Source organism: Python bivittatus, unplaced genomic scaffold, assembly GCF_059951505.1.
Source record: "Python bivittatus isolate LINGU-HERP-01145 unplaced genomic scaffold, Pbiv_v1 ctg000960_np1212, whole genome shotgun sequence".
NCBI lineage: Eukaryota > Metazoa > Chordata > Lepidosauria > Squamata > Pythonidae > Python > Python bivittatus.
This window is the reverse complement of record NW_028277124.1, coordinates 7,390,395-7,411,847: the sequence shown is the minus strand read 5'-3', so window position 1 is coordinate 7,411,847 and position 21,453 is coordinate 7,390,395. Positions and strand designations below refer to the sequence as shown.

General features: G+C 38.9%; 1 protein-coding gene across 2 annotated transcripts in view; it reads left to right on the top strand.

Annotated features, from left to right (window-relative positions):
* The window catches only part of SLC24A3 (solute carrier family 24 member 3), a 199,601-nt gene that overhangs the window by 160,785 nt on the left and 17,363 nt on the right, over positions 1-21,453 (top strand). For both annotated transcript variants that reach the window (XM_088131436.1, XM_088131435.1), the window contains exons 11-15: positions 1,117-1,277; positions 2,128-2,404; positions 5,487-5,653; positions 7,166-7,280; positions 11,812-11,924. In XM_088131436.1, the coding sequence (XP_087987562.1) occupies positions 1,117-1,277; positions 2,128-2,404; positions 5,487-5,653; positions 7,166-7,280; positions 11,812-11,924 (833 nt within the window). The remainder of the gene's footprint in view (positions 1-1,116; positions 1,278-2,127; positions 2,405-5,486; positions 5,654-7,165; positions 7,281-11,811; positions 11,925-21,453) is intronic.

Here is a 21,453-nt window from a genome sequence, read left to right as displayed (position 1 = left end):
TAGACTTGTATAGGATTGTACTATTAGCCACAACAGCAGTCCATCTCTTTATATGTACAGCTAAAAAGATGTTTAGATTTAGTAAGAAAAAGCATCTGGAGAACAATGCCCTGCCATGTTCTATTTTGGAAACTAAGGTGAAGTTTACATTAGGAGCCTGGATGGTTCAGAACTGACAATAACATTAAATCTTTTGTTACGTCTTTAGCTTACAATGTGGCATAGTATGCAGATCAGCAGTGTCATGTCTAGAGCATGATGGATTATTGTTCTAGTCCTTAACCAGGTTAAGAACAGTGAAAATCAATAATTTAGAGAATTAGGCAGCCCACATACCTTTGTATAAGCAACACATAGTTAAAAAAGGAGCCAAAGTTAGTCTAAAACATGGGTATCAAGGAGCCTATCATAAGTAGGATCTGACAAGAAACCGTTTTCAATACTAGTGGTGCAGAACCCAGGGCTTATATAGCTAGACTCTCTATGACAGCCATAACTCTGAAGTATGGCCTTACTTCCAAGAAGACTTTTACACATTTAGGCCTGAAGCTACAAATGTTTACATTCCCTAGGGCTTGGTATGGCTTTGCCATTTCCCCTAACTTAGACTCATGACCCCAGGCTCAGAGAGGGGCAAGGCTGGTCTTATACTGAGCTTCACTTCTCTTTCCAAGGGATGTGGGTTCTATAGCATGTCCAGAGGTTCACTTTCATTTCCTGATGAGGCCAGAGGGTGCAGATCATCATTTACGGAATTCTGAAGAGAATTATGCCACATCATCTTTTAAACTATTTACAGCTTATTTTTCTGTCATAGTTTATATTTAAATAACCAGGTTTTTGTAAAGTCCATCAAAAATATATTTGGCCAGAGAACATAAGGAGATAGAAAAATATGATACAGGTAATAAATGCAGAAGACAGTGGTGGAAGGACACAATACATCTAGATTTTTCAGAATTAGCTATTGTATGTTTCTAAAAATTAGGGAGATACTACTAAAAATGTTGTTAAGTGAAATTAAGGTCAAGAACACCATGAATTACAGAACTTTCAGATAAGAAAAACTGATGATGCAAAAGTCATTTTCCTTATAATTTTGCTAATTATCTTTAGGAAATTTCTACCGCAAAGCCTCTGTAATCATGGTGGATGAATTGCTGTCTGCATATCCACACCAGCTATCCTTTTCAGAGGCTGGACTCCGGATTATGATCACAAGTCATTTTCCTCCCAGAACCCGGCTCTCCATGGCTAGTCGCATGTTGATCAATGAGGTATTTACTATGTTTTATTCAAATGTTATAACCCACCCTTACTCTCACTCCAACTATTAACTGTCCACTGACTTTTGCTTCCTTTGCTCTTGCTCAGAAAGCATTATTTTAGCAGGAGAAAAGCAGTATAAGGAGTGAAGGAATTGTATGCTGGTATCTGCTGCTTGAGTTGTTCCTATATGCTTCTTTTGCCCATGGGGACAACTGTTTAACCCAGAAGGCACCATTTGCACCCTGATAACTGTCATATATCAGGAATTTGGTTAGTCAGAATATAAATACACTATATTTTGAGTTTGCTAGCTGCACCCAGCCAGAAGAAGACATAAAGGGAGTGTTTGGAACAACATGCACCAACAGGCTGTAATTCACTGGCAAACCAGAACTTGATGTGGTATGTAATAGTCTGACTCCTCCCCATACCATACCAGAATCTTTATCACTGGGGTGGCATCATTAGACTTTGGAGCGCTTATAAAAGTTCAGGTTCCTCAAAAGCCAATCTGCACTGAACCTCCAATTATTTGCAGACATATTTAAGCTAAGCAATTAATAATTATTCAAAAATAAAAAAAAATCCTCTGCCTCTTCAAGTGCTATCAAATTCAGCATTTTATAATTGAATATTACGATTCTCATGGAATGAGTATGCAAAGGTGTAATGCATCAATAAAAGTTACAAGTGCTTTAAAATCACACCTGATGACCTTACTGCATTATTGGCATCAGCCAAATATTTCTGAACAAATAATTTGATCATTCGGTTTTGCACATCTCTTTGTCTTTTTATTCTATTTATTTGTGTTTTAAAAATGCCTACAGATTTTGCTTTGTTTTTGTTTTCTTCCAGAGACAAAGATTAATCAACAGCAGAGTGTATACCAATGGAGAATCAGAGATAGCCATCAAGGTCCCTCTCAAACATACCATGGAGAACGGATCAGGGCTCAGCAATACTGCTAACAGAAGCGCAAATGGAACCAGAAGAGATGAGGAGGCTGCTGAGGGTGGGAATGAAACAGAGAATGAAAATGATGACAATGAAAATAATGAGAATGATGAGGAGGAAGAGGAAGAGGAAGAAGACGATGATGACCAAGGTCCTTACACTCCCTTTGATCCACCATGTAAGAAATTCCTGGGTTTCTACCTATCTTTCCTTAACATTTCAATTCCTTGTCTTTCAGCCAATGATGAAATATCTAATTTGGACAGATTTACTCCTGTTTTATTGTACACTATTAGGAAGGATAGAGGACAGCAAGCAGTGTATCTACATAAGCTTTCCCTCCCCTTCACTTCTTCTCTCATACAGCTAAAATTAATTCAAATTAATTTACTGTCCTTAGATAATTGTATCCTTTGATGCCTTGGAGAAAAAAGGAGAATAACAACTATGCAAATGCCAGAGTTGCTCTTCTATATTCGTTGCTTTGTAGGACTTGACAGTTTAAAGTATTTGTCCTTTTTGGGTTAAGGTAGGCAGCCTGGTGTCCTCCAAATGTTTTGGGCTTCAACTTCCACCAACCCCAGCTAGAATGGGGTTGTGGAAGTTGTGGTTCTAAATATTTGTGCAGCACCTCATCTTTTAGGGGGGAAATCTTACAAAGCTCTTTAATATTGTTTTATATTCCATTTATGTTTTCTGCTTCCAAAACACAATGTTACAGGTCTATGGATTCTTGAAGAAATGTCAAAAACATTTGTATTTTTGCTTTAATTATTAAGCAGTTAATATTAGTAGCACTTGAAAGCAAAATATGTGTAATAACTACATGAATTAGCAAGAATTTCTGTTTTGGCTCTTCTTGATTGGATGCTTTGGAATTAGAGCAGTCCTACCTTTTGAACTCTGCCAATTGCAAATGCTGTCATAAAGTGGGAGTAATGTTATTGGCATCTCATGTGCTTCCACTAGAACAGGAGAGGGCAACATCTGAAAGATAAGGGACTACAGTAAAGCCTTTTGACCTCCTGGAAACCCACTTCTGCACTAAAAACATTCACAAAATTCCTCCTGTCTCTGTGCCTAACTGGGGAATACTTGAGAATTCTCTACAGCCAGCCTGTAGAGGGAAATATTCATGCTGTAGCACAGAGCCACCCCCCTAGAGAACCCTTGAAAAATATTGAAAGAAGAAATGACAATTTAATTCATTTAAAATAAAAGAGAGGGATATTGTGAGCTGGGCATTGAAAAGATAATGTGTCATTCCAAAACTTAGATTTATTCAGTAAGAAAATTTGGCAGAGATAAACGTGCTCATATTTCAATGGGCTTGACCACCACTCTAAGTAGGAGTTGCTAATAGGGAAGAAGCTGTGAATTTTTAATTTTGTAGGGTTGGAAAGACCATGTTTCCTACAAATAAAGGATTTTAAATTGTACTAAAAATGAGGTGAAGTCAGGTCCATGAATTTAGCATGCCAGCCAGCAATATTCCATAACAACCATGTGAGGTGCTGTGGGGACAAGAATCATTTCATGGAAATAGAAAGTGGATGGGAGGTGCATCAGCACTTGAGTAGAAACTCAGTATGAGCCCTTCATTTTAGGTTGTAAAGCTTGGTATACGCTCCCTGTTGAATGATGGTTTGTTTGTGCAGAATCTGTCTTTTGCACTGGATCTATCTCACACTTTAAAGAAGCTACTTGATCTGCTGTTCTAGTGAAGACATGATCAGGCACGAGACAGATCCCATTCCTGCACTGGAAAAAGGAACAGAACAGTGTTTAGAGGAGTAGGAGGCACTGAAGTAGTGTTTTTGTAGATAATTACTATACTCATGAGGAATAGTACCTTTAACAACTGGAGGGAGAGAAGACAGCTTCCCAGTGTTTTCATTATTAGCACTAGGTGCTGGAAATTGTAGAATAGAAAGAGCTTGTTTGAATCCCTGAAGCCTTTTCAGGGTGGTGCCCTGCTTATTCTTAGACATTTGTGAAAAAGCATTTGAAGGGGTTAAATGCATTCTACCTACAGCTTGGCTATTGCTGTGTAATGAAAACAGACCAAATCAACTGGTAAGAAAGCCTTTTCAGGGCAATTATTGGGGCTGTTTTCATTTTATTATTGTATGCTTCTTTTGTATTGCACATAGTATTTTGTGTACAAGGCTGTCCCTGCATAAGACTTAATACAATCCAAATTCTTGAGAACTACACTCTGAGTCCCATTGCTCAACTGCCAATGTTCTCCTTTGATTAGAGCTGGGATATATCTCATTGATGCCTGCTTGAGGCTATGCTAGTTAAAATACTGGTTCAAGCAACTTTTTGGGAGGAGAATCTCTGGCTCAGGTCATACTCCTAGAAAATAATACTTGTTCACAGCAGAACCAAATTTCCTCTTTCCTAGCTTACTGCAGACTTTATTCATCAAGGTCTATGCGTGCTGGCCTGGAAGTGAAATTAAACAAAGAATTAAAGACCTCAGTATGCAAAGGGACAGCACTACAATCTCATACTGCTTCTATTTTGACTTTATATACTGTACCCACCTTTCACCACCCCTAAATATGTTTCAAATTCTGTATTTTTACACCAAAGAATATTCACTCTGGCACACTTAGATACCTTCCCCTCAAGGAGATGTAACAACATTCCCTCCCAAGATCTGTTCTAATATGAAATCGAGGCAGCTATCACTTGCCAATCTATCCTCCCTGGAATTGATAACCCCTCAAACTGAAAATATTTGCGTAGGCACCAACAGAGCGCAATGCGCTTTTTACTGTGGGGTCAGTTCAGTGAAGTTTCCAGGCAAATGGCTAAATTTTGCACAATATTTGCCTGTCAGAAGCCAGAGGACTTAACTGAATTTACATACTGTAAAATTTGCAGTTTATCATCTTCTTCAGTTATTGTACTCAGCTCCCATCCTCCTCCTTTTCTTTCCCTTTTTTATCTTGTATTTATGGATGTTTTTATTTTGTATTGTATTATTGGACCCTTTGTCCCTATATGTTATTTTAAACTGCTGGCCTTTGGCTATCATAAAGCCTATAATGGTGTGTCTCCCTGCCTGCCTGTCTATCTCTTCTGTAAGGTATTAAAGTTTGCTGGCCTGAACTACTCAGATTTCCATACTTTTTTCTAACTATATTCTCCAGCTCTGCTTTTAGCCTAACTTTGATTATTTACAAAGAGTGGCATAAGAAGCACAAATAAAACTCTTTGGATCTTATATTTGTTGTTTATTTTTACAGCTGGCATAATAGAAATTATCAAGTGGCTCTTCACCTGGCCTCTGTCTTTGCTCTTATACTTCACGGTGCCCAACTGCAATAAACCCTACTGGGAGAAGTGGTTCTTGGTCACTTTTGCTTCCTCCACACTCTGGATTGCAGCCTTTTCCTACATGATGGTCTGGATGGTATGTACTAGGCTTGAGTAATGCAGCTTTAGATCCAGTAGACACATTATCTTCTTAAAGGGGACACAGTAAGATCTAGCCTTCATTTTCAGCCCTGTCAGCCAGGAGCTCATAAGGAAGGCATGAGGATAGTCACACACACACCCCCAACACTCCTCTAGCAATTAGTGACATGATATCAGGAGTGATAAACCTGATACTCCAGGACCATCTGCAGCTTCTCCTTTCTTAACAGTCCTTGGCACCCCTTCATCACAATTGCCAAAAACCAGAAGCATCATTTCCTGCCATTTTGGGGCAGGAAAAGCACAAAACTATAGTGTACATCTTAAAAGGCTTGTGGGCTTTTTTCCCCTGTCCCACAAAGTTCAGGAAAAACAAAATTCTGGACTGGCTCATTTGCCCCTCCCTGCAAATAATTCTGCCTATTCTTAAAAGATAGTAGAATTCATACTATAGATCTGTGCTCTGTAAAAACACCACATCCTGTAGCTAATCCTAACAAGTTGCCCATCTTTGAGGGCTTCAAGGCAATCTTCTTAAGAAGAGGTCTAATAGTTGCTCTTTTAAACAAGGAGGCATCTTGTGCTCTATCTGAGAAGCATTTATCTTGCTAAATAAGACACCTCTAATGGCCTCTCAGCTAGAAATTACAAGGCAAGTTGGGCAAGGATCCAGTTGTAGAGCATATCCTCCAAGCAGACAGTCCAGGTCTTCAAGTGTCACAATTGAAACTGATTAAATCTAACTATACTAGAGGAGCTATTAGACACCCCCACAGTTGACTCTATATGAAAGGTGGCATCCAGATAATTTGAATATGTGATATTTTATCTGCAAAATAACTCATTAAAAGTGGTACAAGCCTCTTAATATTCTGTAAAACAATTCTGGGAAGAAAAAATGGGTGCAAGTCAGCCACTTACAACTTGAAACAACTTAGCAGGCCATAAAGTTGGGCATGCAATATGTACAGAAAAAAACCCTCATGCTTATTTGCACTATATCACTATAGTACAAGCTTTGGTTATGGACTGGTCATTGACTGCAATAAAGATCCTTCTTCTTTATGAAGTGAAGTGGTTTTAATCTGAGCTTCTTAGATTGTATTCTTCCTCGATCTGGGCTCTAGCTGTCTGCCTTACCATGTTAGTACCTATAGTTCTCCTGTGTACTGCAGCACACCAGAGAAGGCACTCAGGAGCAATTGTGTGGACAACACTTGCAAGCTCCCTATTCTAGGTACCATCCATAATATCAACCAGACCACTGGCGGGACAGGCTTCTTGGAATCCAACTGGATCCAATAACCTTTTCAGGTAGACTATCTAATAAGTACCTCTGTTCCTGCAGAGGTTAGGTGTAGTCATAATCCACTCTTAACCACATGGTGATCCATTTGGGACAGTGGGGAAACCTGAAGTGTCTCCATCCACAGAACACCTCACTGAAAACCAAATAACATTGCATGTATGAGCTTAAGCAACTTGACAATTCATTTTATTTTTCTAGGTCACAATCATTGGTTTCACTTTGGGTATTCCAGATGTGATCATGGGTATCACATTTCTGGCAGCTGGAACCAGTGTACCAGATTGCATGGCAAGCCTTATTGTAGCAAGACAAGGTATGTTTGTAGCTCGTTATATATGAATATTACAGAGGTCTTGAAGATCTATGAAATACATTATTTAATTCTGCTGCAGGATAAAGGGATAAAAAGTGCTACAATAGAGAATATATACTCATAACATGGAAAATAATGTCTGTTCAGATATTACTAGGTAACCAGAATAATATCTGAAGAAGGATAGGAAGTATCTCTAGGCTCACATGCCCTTTTCTTTCTCTTTCCCATCTCTCTTTGATTTTTCACCATAGGTATGTTATGAATGGATTATGGGGATGACAATCTGAAATATAAGATCAAACCTCTTCCTTTTCTTCTTCCTGTACCACTTTGTCCTCCTCATTTTTATTTTTTCTTTTTCTTTTTTGCAGTCCTCAGAACACACTCTGATCATAACTGCTGCAAATCACAGCATAATCCATTTTGCATTTTTGCTCACCCATCCCAATGTTAAATGTATTGAGCCAGCCTATATATTGGAGGGTCCTAGATTTTGTCATTTCAATTTTCTTGTAAAATGAACCTGTTGGATTTCAGGTTGCAAAACAAACAAACAAACAAACCTCTATCACAGCTAATGTAGAGAGAACAGAACTGTACTTTAGGATTAATACATGCGAAAGTGAGGTCTGGTGGCAAAAAAAGGTCTATCTTGATATGTATTTGGGCTGACCTCCATTGACTAAACAGGGAAAAGATCCTGGGCACTTTAGTTCACAAGTCAGTATAAATGCCAGTTGAGTTTGCCATGATGGTAAAAAGGCAAACTCATACTGGGTAAGGAGTTGAAAATAAAACATATTGTATTGCTTTTATATAAAATATATATGATGTTACTGCTCTTGGAACACTATGAATACTTACAATGATCTTTTCTCTCTGAAAATATTTAAAAAACAGAAAATGAGTAGAAAACTGCAACCAAATTCATAAGAGTTGGAACTATGTGACTATGAGACATTAAGTCTCCTTAGTGCTACAATTTTTTATGGTTGGGATTTACCATTGAGATTAGAATTGGGATAAATTCTAATTCTAGTGCTGATTTTGACCTTTAAAGCCCTTAATAGCATGAGGCTGGGTTATTTGAGGGACTGCCTCTTCCTGATTACATTTGCCCATCCCATTAGGTCCGGCAGAAGAGGTATGCTGTGGGTCCCATCTGCCAAAGAATTACGTCTGGCAGAACCCAGTAAATGGGCCTTTTCTGTTGTGGCACTCACCCAGAACATCATCCCCCCGGGGTGAGATTGGCCCCATCTCTGCCGATCTTCTGGAAGTCCCTCAAAACCTGGTTGTGTCAACAGGCCAGGGGGTTGCAAGGGAATGGTGATCTGATGAGGTGGCTCCATTACTCGTAATATCTGATGCTCTGTCCTGGCCTTTTAATAATAATAATAATTTTTGTATTTGTTGAATGTTTTTTAAAATTTATTTTATGGTTGGATTGTATGCTGCCAAGAGTCACAGTTCAGATGGGCAGCCATATAAATATGATAAATAAATAAATAAGAATGTTTGTTTTGGTTTTAGTGTTAAGGTTAGATTTCAATTTAATATCAGTCAGGGGAAGAGGTGTGGAATAGGGTAAATGTATGTATACATATTACCATTACATTTCTGTTTAGAATTAGGATACAGGTAGTCCTCATTTAGCACCACAATTGGGCCAAGCGACTTGGATGTTAATCAAAGCAGTTGCTAAGTGAAACAACATGATTTTACGATCTTACTTCAGATTTGCTTTGCTTTACAAACCTGCAAAGGTCGTAAATGCAAGGACTGGTCTCAAAGTTAATTTTTTATCACTGTCATAACTGCGAATGGTCATTAAACAAGGCATTTGCTAAACAAGGACTATCTGTACGGTGAGGGTTGTGGCTCCATTTAGGGTTACGGTTGGCCTTAGGATTATGTGTTATGGTTATAGTTGGTGTTAGGGATGAGATTTAGCATTGGGTTGGGGTTAAGGTAAATGTGTGCTTTTCTGTTATGATTAGGCATTGGACAAATGTATGGTCAGGGTTAGGATTAGAATTTTATTGTCAGTGCTACATAATGGGATTTTGGGTTGGCTTAGAACTGGATAAATATTTGTATTGCTATTAGGGTTAGAATAAGTTTAGGGTTTGGTCAGGGTTCATTCAGGCTAAATTTAGGATTCATTCCTTATGGCTAAATTTAAGGTTAGAGTTAGTTGCCACGGTTAATGTTAGTGTAATGTTACTACTGAGGTAGTATTTTTTATATTGGTGTTTGGGTTGGGTTAGGATTTTATCAGGGTTATGATTATATTTAGCTTAGGGTTGGCATTTGAGTCAGAATTTACATGTAATGCCAGGATGCTAACCTGAGATTTAGCATTGGACTAGGTATAATGTAAATGTTAATATTGCTTTTAGGGTTAAATTAGAGTTAGGGCTTGGTAAGGGTTATAGGTAAATTAAGGTTAGTGTTAGCATTATGGTTAGTTTTAAGTTTATATTTCAGTCAGGAGTTTTTGTTAGGTTAGATACTGGCTTTAGGGTTATGTTAATGTTAAGTTTAAATTAGGATACTGTCTTGGTTATGGTTACATTCAGGGTTAGGATTATCATTAGAGTTAGTTTTTATGATACATATTTATGTTAATTTAATGTTAGTGTTGGGATTGTTGGGGTTAGGGTTAGGGTTAGTGTAAATGTGTGTTGTCATGTTGGGGTTAAATCAGGATTACGATTAGTGTTCAGTCAGGATTATGGTAAAATTTATCTGAGTCATTTAAGGGTTGCAATTAAGGGGGGAAAGATTCCGATTCAGGAAAAAAGACTGAATTTTGAAAAAGTGTGTTAGGCGTGAGGAAGAGAATTTCCCATTATCCTTTCTCCCAACATGCTTCTTTTCTCTTAAGGCATTTTAACATGTGGTTGTGTTCTTCACACAATGCCTCTATCTCAGAGAATGTGCTACTGCGAGAAGGCAAGTGAACATAATTTATGGAGGAGAGGTTTATGACCGTGATTGCTGACTGTTACCTTTGTGTTAAGAAGAGATATAACTTCAACATTAGTTTCTTCTCAGCAAATGCTGTAGAAGAGTTGTTTTTTTAGGAGAAAAGGATGCTAGGCTAGATGAACCTTTCCTCTAATCCTTTAAAGGAGGAGTCAACAGCTTTTTTTCAAATCAAAAGCCACATTGAGAAGTGGGAAGGGGAGCAACAATGGATGGCAACTAGGTAAGCCAGGGAGATCATCATCATCATCATCATCATCATCATCATCATCATCATCATCTCATTAGATTTAATATAACCGCCCACTCCAGGGGACACTGGGTGGCTTACAAAATATAATGCTAAATCAAAACAATTAAAAACATAAAATGAAACAAGATAGCCTGGACTAAACAACCATTAAAACAAGCAAGACAGCCCCCCCCCCCCTGTGCATTAACCCCAGGCCTGGGACCAAAGCCAGGTTTAAGGGCTTTTCGGAACACCAGGAGAGAGGGTGCATCTGTGGAGGGATGCTGTTCCAGAGGGTGGGGGCCACGACAGGGAAGGCACACTTCCTAGCTCCTGTAAGATGACAACATTTAATAGAGGGGACCTGGAGCACATCCACTCTGCCTGAATGTAGTGGGCAAGCAGAACAGTGGGAGAAAGGCAAACCCCGCAGGTAACCAGGTCCTGTGCCATGAAGGCTTTAAATGTAATCATTATTGTTGATACAGTTATCATTGTAATTACGATACAATTATCATTGCATTTATTGTTAGTATTAACTACCAGTGTAATTAAAGTGAAAGTAAGTACCTGAGCATGATATCATTATTGTTTCGTCATTATAAATCAACATAGTTATCATTACCAGTTATTATGAAACAGTTTATTATGTCTATTAAAATGCATTACGGTACTTTGGCACATGGTTTCATTAAGCTCATTTCAGCTTTAAATCTGTTCTCTCTCCCTCTGCTGCATTTGTATCTTGCTGTCAATGACTCAAAAAACAGAGAACAGTCTCTCTAGAAAACCAGGAGGGAGCAACCAAATACATGATACCCCTCACAGAGGGAAGAAAACAGAAGAGAGAAAGGAACAGTAGGGATAGAGTAACTGTCTATTCTAAACTTTGGAATTGTATGGGAAACTCCACTTAAAAATGAAAGTAGAAATTCCACTTAAAACTCCTTAATGGGGGCAATTTGGTAGCAAACCACTATTGCTGCATACTAAGTTATGCTAATGGAAACAATGGCAAAAACAGGACGAACAGGAAGCATCAGGCACCTTCCCCTCCACTCCTCCCAAAAACTGCACAGAAGGGACAAATAGGTAGAGAAGATTTTTAAATTGCTCTATGATAATATTGCAGCAGTAATTTCCTTATTTCTTAACATTCGTTACATTTTGTTCTGAAGAAAGCTTTTGTGACATTTTGGTTGGTCATAATAAAAGTAATGCCCAGCTATGGATTTAGAAAACTTGCTTAAATCAATTAATTTTGTGTTGCAGTAATTCTGACTTATCTACTTTCTTGTGTTGCAGGAATGGGTGACATGGCCGTATCAAACTCCATTGGAAGCAATGTCTTTGACATTCTAATTGGCCTTGGCCTTCCATGGTCTCTACAGACTCTAGCAGTAAACTATGGCTCTGTTGTAAGTTTTACATTTGCCTGAATGAATAAGACCAAGCACATGAGATGGAAAACTTTCTAGACATGAGCAATACTAAACTTAGGAATGAAGATGAATAACAATTCTGACTGGTATTTTCTTTACTGTTGGCAGGGAATACTGCCTGTGGCATGGATACAATTCTGGTAGTCTTGGCTACACCTTCTCTATGTAACTAAAAAAATTACTTGTTAATTTCCTTATTTGCCATTCCAAATCCAAAAAGACTCTTGAGCAGCTTACATTTCCTTGTTTCAGTAAGAAGATTAAAACAGAAAGGGGGAAAATTATATGAGAAAGTATAAAATGGTATCATCTAGAATGATGTGGGTGTGCACTGAAGCAGGAATCTATGGGTTGGTAATAGTTAGATGTTATGCTCCAAGGCATAGTGATAATAGAACAACAGATGAGTTTGGGAAAAAATTGTGCAATGTTTTGAATGAATATGATCGAAGCAAAAAATTATTCTGTTAGATGACATGGGTACTTCCTCCTTCAATTAGGGATACATGGCCAAAATACTGCTTCCACTTTTCTGTTGTCCTAGGTAGACCAGAGTGACTGCATTCATAGCATGTGAAGTAATGGTACTTTTTAGCATAGCATTACAAAAATTACTGTGTTCCCTTCTAACACAACATAAAGCTAAGGTCCCCACCTAATTTTAGGTCTACAACTCCTAATCAAGGCTGGGGAGTACCAACATAAATAATATTGACAAGCCTGAAATATTAAGAGAATAACAAGCTACAGAAAGATCTTGCAAACTATTACAAGACATTAATGCCTGCTTTCCATACGCTGCTAGGCCTCTTAGCAATCTGCTTCACTCCAACTTCCAAGATCCTTTTCAATGGACTTACACTGTACAATGGGCCTGTCAACATCACAAGCATCATTTCTCATCCAGCGCTATTCTACAAAACCTGTATTATTGTATTTTAACAGACCATAGAAGATTTACAAGAAACAAAATAAGAGCTGTTTTCAGAGTCACATGTTAAGAAGTCAAGACAAAACAAATCTGTTTACCAAGCTCCAGGGGTACATAAGCTGGTATCCAGAGCAGTCAAAGTAGAAAAAGGAGCAAAGTGGGAGCAAGCTACTTTATAGAGTTAAAGCATTGATTGTCCCTGCTGCTGTGGAATTGGATGGTCACTATTTAAAAGCATGAGAGTAAAAGTGGCCCATTCTGGCACAGCTGCCTTCTCAGAGGAAGAAGAAAAACCAGACAATCCCACTAAGTCTTCTGCACCCATGAATTGATCTAGACCCATCAATACAGCCCCAAGAATGGTCCCAGACAAAACATAAGGAAGAACACTGTGGGGATGAAGATCTACTTGAGAGTAATCCCGTGTGTCTGGATGTCTTTACAATCAGATTTGAGTTTGAATGAGCACCAGCTGAGTACAGATGAGATAGCAGCAGCTTCTAGAATATATTTCTGCTTACGGGTAGCTCTTCATTGAAAGCAGTATCTTAGTCTCGTGTTAGTTTGTCAGCACTGCTTATCTGACAGTCAGTGTGCCTTTTGCTGCTTGGATCCTGAATTTTGATGTCCAGAGCCTTGTCTGAGTCTTGGACTGGTTTTGCTTTCGACTTCTGAGTCTATTTGCTGTGTCTCCCTGGCTATGAGTAATTCCTTTGTGGAATGAGACCTTGGATAGTACAATTATGCTTTGCTGTTCCCAGTCCTTGACATAGGACCTACATAAATATAGTTTGGTAATAAACCAATAGAGTAAATGTAAAACCAATAACTGAAAATGAAAGTGCCTATGAGAGCAGGAGAATGTTGCTAGAAAGGAGTAAACAGCATCAATTTGAACTGACCTATTTAGGGATAAGTAAGTTTTGTTAAATGCAGAATAAATGAAGTCAGAATCCATATCTAATGGACAGCTTAAATTGGACTAGAATAGGAACTGAAATTTGTATTATGTAACTATAATGACTATAATATAATTGAATTCTTCAGCACATTCTGCCCTACATTTAATAAAGTAGAGCAACCAGATTTGGGGCTGCAAAAATCTGGACAACTACTAGATGGTAGCAAAGTGATACAGCCTGAGAAGGGACCAAGAGAAAATGTAAACTTTTTTAAGGTGGCACCTTAAGAAACAAGAGTGAAAATGAACAAACCGGGGTCTGAAGTTGCATCTTGAGATCCTCCTTGAGAGCAACCTGGCATATTTTTGAAGCAAGTTGCAAACTTGAAGAAGCCAAAGAATTGGAATAGGGTCTGTCAACCTTCAGACACTTCAGCTCATGTCAGAGGAAGAAAAATTGTCAGATCAAAGAAAGGAGGTGCTGCAATGGAAACTGACAGGGAAAATGTTCTATCCATAACAACACTTTAACAATGCAGCCAATTACTGAGAGAGTTAATGGCCAAGTAACGTTGTACGTACGTTGTACTTAAGCAACTTGACAATTCATTTTATTTTTCTAGATCACAATCATTGGTTTCACTTTGGGTATCCAAATGTGATAATGGATACCCAATGGAACCAGTGTACCAGACTTCAGGGCAAGCCTTGTAGCAACATTGTAGTACCTATTAATATTAAAGTACATTACAGTAGCTTGGGACATGCTTTCATTAATCTCATTTCAACTTTAAATTTGTTCTCTCTCTGCTGTATTTGTATCTTGCTGTCAGTGACTCAAAAACACTCTAGAAAACTGAGAGCAACCTAATATATGATACTCCTCACAGAGGGAAGAAAGCAGGAAAGGGATAGAGTAACTGTGTATTCTAAACTTTGGAGTTTCATAAGGAACTTAACACTCCTTAATGAGGGTAATTTGGTACCAAACTACTACTGCTGCATACTAAGTTATGCTAATGAAAACAATGGCAAAAACAGGTTGAACAGGAAGCATCAGGCACCTTCCCCTCCACTCCCCCTCCCCCCCCCCCAGAATTCCACAGGAGGAACAAATAGGTAGGCACACTTCAGACACCTCAGCTTCTGCTGGAGGAAGAAAAATTGCCAGGTCAAAGAAGGAGGTGCTGCAATGGAAGCTGGCAAGGGAAATTTTTTATCAGTAACAACAGTTTTAACAACAAAGCCAATTACTGACAGAGCTGGCAGCCATCCCTTTAATGGATGAACTCAAGCATAATTGAGACAGTTGTCTATCAAGGATGCTTTAACTGTAGCTCGCAGGGGGTTAGGCCTGAGGGTTGAAATGGCTCCTTCCAGTTTTATAATTCTATTATTCTATGTATGGGCCTGCAATAAGTTGGTTTTGGCTTTGGCAACAGGTCCTCATCTCCCCTGGGCCAAGGGCCACAGCAGAAGTGGAAAGCAAAGAGTGTCACTCTTCCTATTTTCTTATTTTTGCTTTCCGTGTAAGGGAACCTGAGTCAGCCACAGGGACTTGAACAGTATCACCTCATCTGTTCATTCAGTGAAATAGTGAGGGGAACTTTTCCCCTCCCCCCTGAGAAACGGCAACTCCACAGAGAAGCCCCTATATAAAAGACCACCACACCCTCAAGAAGGAAAGGGGGGCTTGAATAAGGGTTCCTCTATCATAACGTGTGGGGGGGAGGAAGGGAGCCCTTTCCTCTCTATGTGTAACATTCTCAGTTGATGCTTGAGCTATGCTGACAGGCTTCTCTTCCCCATGAAAAGGCAGGAAAGAAAGCTTCTCCTTAATCCTGAGATGTAATTTTCATCAAACTTCAAGAGGGCTAAGTCTGCTCCCTAATGGCTGGTGCTTAAATGCTGCTCTCCTGACACAGCCAGTGCTTCTGTAGGCAACCCTTTGTTTGTCTGTTGTCAGAAGAGGCAGCAGCAATGTAGTGACAATGAAGGATGCTACAGCCAGAAGGGGGAGTTATTGGAGTACTAGTTCATCCCTGGTTTTCCATGAGCTACTCTTTGTGTGCATATTGCTGGTTCCCCACAGATCCCCACCCCCACCCTGTGGACTTTTCTCCTTATTACTCTCTGTGCAGTGTGGCACCGCTGACGCACAGAAGTACATCTTGCCAACACCTTAGCCCAGGGATAACTATCTTGTTTGTCAGCTATTTTTGTTTCTTGAGAAATGTGCCAAGAGGCTTTCTTGCCCCAAGAAATCCAATCTTTGTTCCAGGAAACACAGCTGTAATGTCCATTGTGGGCAGCTGAGCCTCTAAACAAAGTGCATGGCAAAGCTGCAAAGTCTTCAGTTGCAACAGTCCCAGTGAATTTTTACCCAGAGAAAGTTCCCTGGGGAAATTCGCCTGTTTTATTCATTAAAGAGACTCTAAGAACTTATGTGCAGCAAGAAGAAAAGTGATTTCTTGACCCCCTAATGCAGTGATCCTGAGCTGGATTAAGGTGCCCCAAAACTACTGTTTGTAAGAAGATAAAAATTTCCTAGATGCATTCACTTGTCATTGTACCCAATCTGGCTCTGGGAGTTGAGGAGACAAGAGGAAAAATTGTTACTGGTATAAGCAATGCTAAATGAACATCTAAGTCTTAAGCCATATTTCTCTTACTATTTCTATGATCTTTGTGTATTTTAAATTAATTTTTACACTTCGTTTTGCCTCTTCATGCTCTAGCTCTCATGTGTTTACTGTTTTTGAAGGCAAAGTAAGAAATGGTTGATACTAATACTGATGCAATACTACTGAGCATTACTTTGAGGCAGAAACATTTTATTTTAATTGCTCATTAGGCAGAGAACAACTTTACAAGTAGGAAGAAAGTCCTTCTGTTGAATGAACAAGAAATGCATTGTTAACAGGGCATGAACTTTAATCCTCAGTTATTTTGTGGTGGCAGATGAATGCTTTTCTTCTTCTCTCTTTCTGTACATCTGTGAGCCCAGCTGAGTAACTAAAATCTGGAAGTCATCCCATCACCTTTAGAAGAACATTTGTCTGCTAGATATGCCATGAGCCCTCTGAAAAAATGGCAGTTTGCCATTAAAAATATTTGTGTAACCTAAAGAAAATGAAAGCAAGCCAACCAATAGTAGGTTAGAAATGTGTCTGGAAAACAATTGTGTTTTATGGACATTGTTTTTTATATGGATCTGGAAAAAAGTAATTAACAGATTGATTCAGTATAGGGTTGTCTAACTTATAGTATTTTTAGAGGCTTGAAAGTAGATTGTTTCAGCTATCTTGATGGATCATAAATATTGATTGTGTAATACCTATCATCACCTCTTTTTGAAGCAGGATGTGAAGTTGACGCTAAGTAACTGTTTTTCTAGAGGCAAAAATGAAATGCATTTACACACCCTGGGCAATACTGTAATCCTTTCTAACCATTTTCAGTTCTAAACAGCTGTTGTTTAAATATGCTGTCCCAGCAGACTTTATTTCTAACTATGTATTATGATCCCACTGAATCTCCAGTTAGATCATGTGTATATTGGAATAGAGCCAAGTACAAAAATATACACATCTGCTACTACTAAGGTGACTAACGGGAATCCTTCCCTTTTACTATTGGGAAATGTCATGTTTCTGAAAACTTTTAAAGGTCCAGGAACCTTTCATCCAGAACAGTTTACAAATTATCACTCTGATGCCTTAATATCACCTAAACCTGAGAGTGCAATCCTATGCATGATTACTAAAAATGAGTCTTACTTAATTGAGGTTGCTTCTACATAAGTAGGTATAGTGTTCCACTCTTAAAAACTGATGTAGTCATAAGAGTCGTGGTATATGTGTATACAGTATAGCAGAGGCAGGAAGAGTAAGCTGTGCTCATCCAAAGGCACCCTTTGGGGAAAAAAGCCCTTTGCAAAAATAGTTTTCAATGTATAGCAGTGTGCTCCTCTGGCCTTTCTCCTAGCTAGTTATCCTGTCTTCCTGGCTAGGATAATTGTGCAATGGGCAGTAGACACACACACACACACACACACGCTGCAGCTGAATAGAAAATGCAATTAAATAAGTATTTGATTGCCGTAAGTGGGTATAAATGTTCAAGCACATCATGAAGATCTGCAAAGGGAGCGATACCCCCTCCCCATGAGCCACGATGCCCCGATTCGCCTCTTTCAGTTCAAGAGATAGTCCCTAACTGTTCTTGAAGCCAAGATGGGGAGTAAAACAAGTTGTCGTTCTGTGGCCTATTTTATCTGAAAAGGCTTTTCCCGTTTTTTCAGTGAACAGTGCTAGCAATGACAGGCATGGAAATTATCTGGCAAGTGTAAGAGTAAAGGCAGGAGTTTGTCATATTTCTAACTCAGGAATATATCTAAAATCATGATTTTTTTAAAAAGTTCTAAGCGCTTTCTCTGAAGTTCTAAATATTTAAAAGTTCTAAGCATTTAAAAATTAAGTGCTCAGTGCTGTTATCCAGCCTCCTGGTGGTGGTGATGTTTTTTTTTTTTTTTTTATGGAAATGTAATGTGTAATGCTAGTGGTGGGAGATAAAGCTGATTATAGTACTAATGCAATGTATTGATGCTTGGAGGGCTTCTTGGTATATTAGAGCTGTGCAGAGATTTGGATCCGAAAAGGAAAAGGTGATTTGGAGTACATGTGTTGCACCAATTGGCAATTCCTTAAAGAAGCAACCTCTTTTTGTAAGCTTGCATAGCCATCACAGAGTCCTAAGAAGAGACACGCCTGATTTCACAAGGTGCTATGTGGCATGATATGCCTGCTCTGAATCACTTTTCCCCCTTTGAATCTGAATTGTTGCCCAGCCCTAATCCATATGTACTGTTAAGCAAGGCTCCAAGATTGCATTTCTCTTATTCCGGCATGAGCCTCTCCCTTTCTCAGAGCAAGCCTTGTGCTGAGGCAATGGGGTGTGCAGCTGCTTAGAAAAACAATGTTTTCTCATATATGGTAAAGAATTCTAATGTGAAGATATGACATGTTCTTCTGTGTAAGCTATAGAGCGAAGTCTGGAGTGGGCTGCAAGCTAAATTGAATGGTATTACCTAACTGAAAGAAGCCATGAAAAGTATTGACTTGTTTATTTGTTTGACTGATAGTCTGCTTTCCCCTCCAAAATAAACCCTGGGCAGTTAACAATTCCTTGACCTCCTTCCTGACTGAACAAGAGCTCCTGTATCCAAAGTGGATTTGTGTTTCTTCATTCAGTCTATGGCTGATGCCAGATGCTATTTTAAGTCTTGGACAGCTCCTTTGGATTTCAATTCTTCAGGATTTTAGCCTCAGGTGGAACAGTTTTATACCTCAGAAAAGAAGTTGACCTAGTATGCCTTTATTTTAAGGTTAGGCCTATATATCATGGTGGACCTCTTGCACAGACTTCCCACTCACCAGAACTAACAGAAATGCAATGCATTTGCTTGCTGATACTGTCAGCTTTTTAACCAAATTGGCACATTCACATTCCCCAGGAAACAAGAGCATTTGTGCAGTATCCATTTGAAGTAATGAACAAGGTTGTATTGTGTAAGTTGAGGAAAGTAGTGGTTGATCAACAATGTGCAGATCAAATGAGCTCCAAGCCCTGGCCAAGCACAGCTGTTTCTCCCCATCCCCAGAGGGAAGGGCATTCCCTACGGGCTCCGCTCCTACTCTCCAGAGAATGTTTGCTGGTATCTCCAAGCTGAAGAGAAAGGCCAGAATATAGAGCTGAGCACCTCTGCTTTGTGTGAAGAAGGTCACAGGAAAGACTCAGTCTTAAATCCTGGGAAATTCCTGGTGATTGAACTAGAGGAGCCCATGGTAGGACTAGTTGTAAGGCAGCTTCCCATTTTAGAATGTGGGACATTTTCCCTGAAAAATGTGTACTTGTGATCTTTATGCAAAGGTGATGTTACCAGAAAAAAAAAAAAATCCAGTGTACTCTTAAGATTTTTGTACTATGTTTCTGTTATGGAATATGACATTAAGCAACAAAGATACCCACCCCAAAATGGACAAGTATATTGTAGAAGCTACACATGCAAACGAAAATCACATCCTACCCTGTAATTTTGTTCAGTCCTGTAACAATGCCTGTGATGCCTATGTCTAAATTGTGATTTCTTTTACTTGTGAATATAATGATCCATATGTGTGCCAATAGCCAACTGTCCTTTTCTTTAGATGTGCCACATGGTTGGGGAGTGCAGTCTAACAAGTTTACATCGATTGACTGGTTTTATTTTAAAAAGTTATTTTAAAGGTTTTTGTCCTGTCTATACTGTACATATACTACATTCTCCCAAAGTGAATGCTAATCTAATGTTAACCTAGTGTGAAATACTGAAAATTTAATATAGTCCACATCAGCAGGAAATATGGAAAGCTTATGCAATGCAAGCCAAATTGGCAATGGATGAGATGCAGTTTAGCCAAATGCAAGCTGAATTCAGAAGGCAGCACTGTACTGTAATAGGCATCAAATGAATCTAAATTAGCATGGGAAAAGGCAACACTAATCTTAATGCAAGCTGAATGAAGAAGCAACGTAAATTAATGCAGAAGTAGAGGATGAATTTGCATAGTCTCGATAGGAGCAATAGCACAGAATATTATGCAGCCATACCCAATATTGTAAACTCGTAGACACATGAGTTGGTTTCTGTATGAGGTTAGCAATGATTACCCCATGTTCATATATGACATGTTACTTCTGGTTTGTTTCCTCACTTATCCATGAGCTGGTTATGCTATGTTTGTGAGATTCGTTCATGCTTTCATTATCCAACTTTTCCTCAAAAGCTCACAGCGGCATTCATAGCACTTCCAGCTCCAATTTTTCTCCAGAACAACTTTGGAAGATAGGCTAGGTTGAGAAATGGTGACTGGCTCAAAGCTATCCAGTAAGCTTCCATGGCTGTAGATGGACTTAGACCGGACTCTTCCCAGACCTAGTCCAGTCCTTAAGCGTATTTCCCAACATATCAGATGAAGATCAGAAATACAGTGTGCCCCACCCAATGCACCACAAAATGTTATTTATTTATGCTTATTCATCCTCCCCAACATAGATTCTGGCTTCTAAAGCTTAAAGGGAGAGATCCAAGCAAGACAGCTGAAAACCCAAGCAGCATTTTCCATTTCACCCAAGTACAAACCTAAAACTACAGTATGTTCAAATAATTAGTGATAGTTAGCTACCTTTCAACTTGTCATTTGCCACAGGTGGCAAATTATTCTATAGCAAGAAAAAAAACCCTGAAGTTGCAGTTTGACATGCATTTCTCTAAGTCACTGAGTTGGATAGATTGGACACATGTGGCATGATATTAAGTTCTTTGGACTTTTTCTTTTGCCTTATGCTATATCATGAATCCCTTCACGAGGTAATGAGAAGTCATAGGTTCACGCATTTCAGAAAGACATATGTTTCCTTTTCTGGGTGGCTTTATAATTCTCTCCTCTGGGAAATATGAGGAACTGAATGTCCTTTCAGAATGACTTTTTCCATGAATTTCTCTTTAGGCAAAATGCAACAAAGAGATTTTGAAAATGCAACTGCTCTGTGTAAGAACAGCCCTTGCCTTCAGCACTTAAATCACAGAAGAAAAGACCTGAACTGGAGCAAGAGACTTCTTAAAAAATAGA